This window comes from Gossypium hirsutum, chromosome D11, assembly GCF_007990345.1.
Source record: "Gossypium hirsutum isolate 1008001.06 chromosome D11, Gossypium_hirsutum_v2.1, whole genome shotgun sequence".
NCBI lineage: Eukaryota > Viridiplantae > Streptophyta > Magnoliopsida > Malvales > Malvaceae > Gossypium > Gossypium hirsutum.
The window spans coordinates 63,147,612-63,151,936 of record NC_053447.1 but is presented as its reverse complement, the minus strand read 5'-3'; the positions used below and the strand labels follow the sequence as shown (position 1 = coordinate 63,151,936).

The following is a 4,325-nucleotide window of genomic DNA, read 5'->3' as shown; positions in this document are numbered from 1 at the left end:
ACTATAGTCTGGTATGCTAATCGAGATAACCCCGAAAACGATAGAGGATCGACGGTGGAACTCACCGAGACCGGTTTTCTTGTTCTTAACGACTCTAAAGGAAAAGAGTTGTGGAGGTCTGAGAGGGCTACTGATGATTTTCAATTGTCCCATGCAGCCATGCTTGACACTGGGAATTTCGTTATTGTCAGCAAAAACTCAACCAACATATGGGAGAGCTTCAACTATCCAACTCATACCATCTTACCGTCTCAAGAATTGGGTGTTGATGGCAGTCTTGTATCAGCCCAAACAAATTATGGTAAGGGAAAAATCAACTTCGTTTCAAAACTGATGGATCTCTTGTGCTTAATCAAATAGATATGTTCACTGGCAAACCTTACGAAGAATACTTTAGTTTCCCCTCGGGAAACGGTTCTCGGTTGGCCTTCGACAACGACACGGGGGATATTCTAGTCTGGAATTCGAATGGAACTCTAGTCGACAATGTGACAAAAGATGTTGAGCCAAGACCAGGCTTATACTACTACAGGGCGACACTTGACTTTTATGGAGTTTTCACTTTGTATTATTATCCAAGGAACCCCAGTGGTGGTGCAAGCTGGTCTGTGTCCAAGGCTTGGCCACCGAACATATGTGGTGCGTTTGTCAATTCAGCACTTTCAGTTGGACAGAATAGATATGGAATTGGCCCTTGTGGTTGTAATGGCATCTGCGAAACTATCGATGCGAGGCCAAATTGTTCATGTCTCCCTGGATTTTCTTTCTTGGATGACAATAACCACTATGCAGGCTGCAAACAAGATTATGCAGGCGACCCTGGAGATTGCAGCCCCGATGGATCCACGATTAGGGAAGACCGGTTCGAATTCCAGAATATTTCATTTGTTAATTTTCCATTGAGTGACTATGGAATATTTCATCCTGCAACTGGGTTGGAATGCCAGCAATCTTGTCTTCGTGACTGTTCTTGTGCAGTTTCCATTTATCCAACTACAAAGAATAACGGCGATGCAACTTGTTTTAAAAAGCAGCTACCGCTTTCAAATTGGTACAGAGATGCCAATCTTGATAGTACAGTTCTAGTTAAGGTACTTAAGTCCGATGCCTCAAAGAAACAACGGGCTGCCTCAAAGAAAAAACCGGCCACGCGGAATAATCAAGCTATTGTGATCCTTTCGGTTCTCTTAGGCACCTTTGTAGTTTTAGCTTCAATTTCTCTAATCTTCTTCTGCTTATTCCGAAGAAGACTTCACGACTTAAGTGGTGTTCGTAGCCCTAGCAGAAGAGATTTAGAGACTAATCTGCAGTTTTTCACATACAAAGATCTCGAGCATGCCACGAACCGGTTCAGTGAAGAACTTGGAAGAGGAGCTTTTGGCACCGTTTATAAAGGAGAATTGCCATCAATCTATGGAAATCGTGTTGCAGTTAAAAAACTAGACAAGTTTGCTCAAGATGGTGAAAGGGAATTCACAACTGAAGTGAAGGTCATCGGCCAAACTCACCACAAGAACTTGGTCAGGTTAATTGGCTACTGTGATGAAGCTGAACATAGACTTCTGGTCTATGAGTTCATGCAAAATGGCTCATTGTCAAGCTTCCTTTTCGGAGTTCCAAGGCCTAGTTGGCAACAACGATTGCAAATTGCGTCAATGGTTGCTAAAGGCCTTGCATACTTGCATGAAGAATGCAGCAAACAAATCATCCATTGTGACATAAAGCCACAAAATATACTATTGGATGAGTCCTTCACCGCAAAAATATCCGATTTCGGGTTGGCAAAGCTTCTGATGAACGACAAAACCCGAACCAAGACCGGCATACGAGGGACTAAAGGCTATGTAGCACCAGAATGGTTCCGAAACACCCCGGTTACTGTCAAGGTTGATGTTTACAGCTTTGGGGTGATGTTGTTGGAGATCATATGTTGCAGAAGATGTGTGGAAGTTGAAATGGAGGAAGCAGCAATATTAACAGATTGGGCTTTCCAGTGTTACAGCGAAGGGATGATTGGAAAAGTGGTTGAAAATGATGAAGAGGCTAGAAATGATGTTGAGACATTGGAGATGTTATTAAAAGTGGCTATTTGGTGTGTGCAAGAAGATCCATTGTTAAGGCCTTCCATGAGGATTGTTGCAATGATGCTTGAAGGTGTTGTCCAAGTTCCTAATCCACCATGCCTTTTTCCACCCAATTCAATGTCAATGTCAATGTCTGTGTCTAGTTTTGAATGTTGTTAAAACTGGACTGGGAATAGGTTAAAAAATTAATACAATTTCCTACACTTTTTTATTGACATGTTTCTATGCTTATTTTTAGTTTCTAAAAAAAAGACTATGCAAAAAGTCTCTTGGAGTGCTTTAGCATGAGAGAGTTGAAATTAAGAGAAGGTTACTCCAATAAAGCCAAATCTCAAGTTGAAAAAGGATGAAGGGAATCCATTGGAGGATGCAAGAAAGTCAATGTTATAAGACTAGAAATTTCATACTCTATTGATGTTGTTTCTCAATTTATGCAGAATCCAATAACTTCTCATTGGATGCAACAAAAAAGATTTTGCATTATACCAAAGGACCTCTTGGTTATGATCTTCTATACAAGAAGTGCAATAATTTTATGCCAAATGGATTTATTGACCCAAATTGGGTTGAAAATTAAAAAAAATAATTGAAAATTATAATTCTATTTGTTTTATGTCCTTATTTAAACAATAAAATGAAAAAAAAATAGGGTGTTATACATTTTATTTTAATGAGATAAAATAAGTGATAAATCTATAATTCAAAAACATTAATTTTGATTCCAAAGTTGATAATATTTTATTTTATTTTAAAAATTCTAAATTGGATTAGGTTCGTATCTTTTGTTTAAAGTTAATAAATATTTTATATAAATATGTAATAACTCAGATTTTTATAAGATTTATACTTAAATTTTTTGAAAAGTTCTCCACGGCCATATTATTTATATTTATGTTGACTTTTGTTTTACTCAATTAATCCATTTTTTTTATAAGAATGATCCAACTTTAAAATTAATGATGAAAATAATTTAAAATGAAAAGTGAAGAATGGTATCCGCACCTCATGGTCGACACTCAAGTCAATCATTCCCCATCGCTGACTGCTGATTGTTAGGAGGTTTAAAAACTTTTTTTTTTATTTTTCTCCCATATTTTATAAAATATAAATATTCTCCAGTCCAAAAAGAAAAAAAAATAATTTTTTAAACTCCCAGCATTCAACAATCAATGATGGGAGAATGACTGACCGTGATGCCAGTCATGAAGGTATTGACACTCTCCTCCACTATTTATTTTATTATTTTAAAAATATTTAAGAAATAGGATACCCAATGACCGACGACTTTGACCATTTTGTTATACCAAATATGATATGACTATAAAAATTGTAAAGTGGGTCCACACAAACCCATTCTCCTCTAAACACGCGGATATAATTTACTAATTCGTAAAAAAAAAAACAATACATCATTATTTTATGTCATGTGAAATCCGAAATAATTTTATTGACATATCAATTATATTCTATTTTATGTTTATTTAATTATTTTTCTCACGTTTCGAATATGAACATTATAAAAATACGCATAATTATATTGTATGAACTTATCAAAGTAAACAACAAAAGTAGAAATATTAAAAATTAATCTGTAATTTTCTTTTTCCTTGAATGCTCTTAAGCTATATAATACTTTATTTTCGATTACCAATTCCAAACACTTTAAATCATCTCATTCTATATGTATGACATCTTTTATTTATTTTTCACAATTTTCTTAAACTTTTTGTTTTTGTTCAATTTAATCTTTAAAACGGTAACAATCATATTTTACACATTCAAACCCCAAACTTTTAATCTCATCCTTATACAACCTTCAATCATCTATATTTATAAAAATTTCATGTCAATTTCAACATATTTTCATTTTAGTCCCTAATTCAAAACTAACAAAGTTTACTTTACAAATAGTTTTATTTCATAATAAAGCTTCAAACTCAACCATTTAACATCAAAAACCTCAAAAATCAACAATGATAACTTTTTTAAAATTTTAAAAATTTTATAATTTAATACCCAGACTAGTTAGATTGAGCTACAACCTCTTAAATCTATAAAAATTACTAAAAACATACCTTAATTAAACTTCCGTGCAAAGAGGAAAAGTTGACGGAACGTGAAGCTTTCAAAACTGGCAGTGTCTTGTGTTTTTGGTTCGAAAATTGGGTGGTGAGTTAAAATGATGATGATGGTTTCCTTTTGTTTTTATGTTTTATTATCATTTACTTTTTATTTTTAATT

At 34.4% G+C, this 4,325-nt stretch overlaps 1 protein-coding gene across 1 annotated transcript; it reads left to right on the top strand.

The window, feature by feature from the left end:
* The first annotated feature begins 362 nt into the window (after positions 1 to 362).
* On the top strand, positions 363 to 2,449 carry LOC121223396 (G-type lectin S-receptor-like serine/threonine-protein kinase LECRK1). Its single transcript, XM_041104789.1, has one exon. The coding sequence runs from the start codon at positions 363 to 365 to the stop codon at positions 2,241 to 2,243; it is 1,881 nt and encodes a 626-aa protein (XP_040960723.1). The 3' UTR covers positions 2,244 to 2,449.
* Positions 2,450 to 4,325: the final 1,876 nt, after the last annotated feature.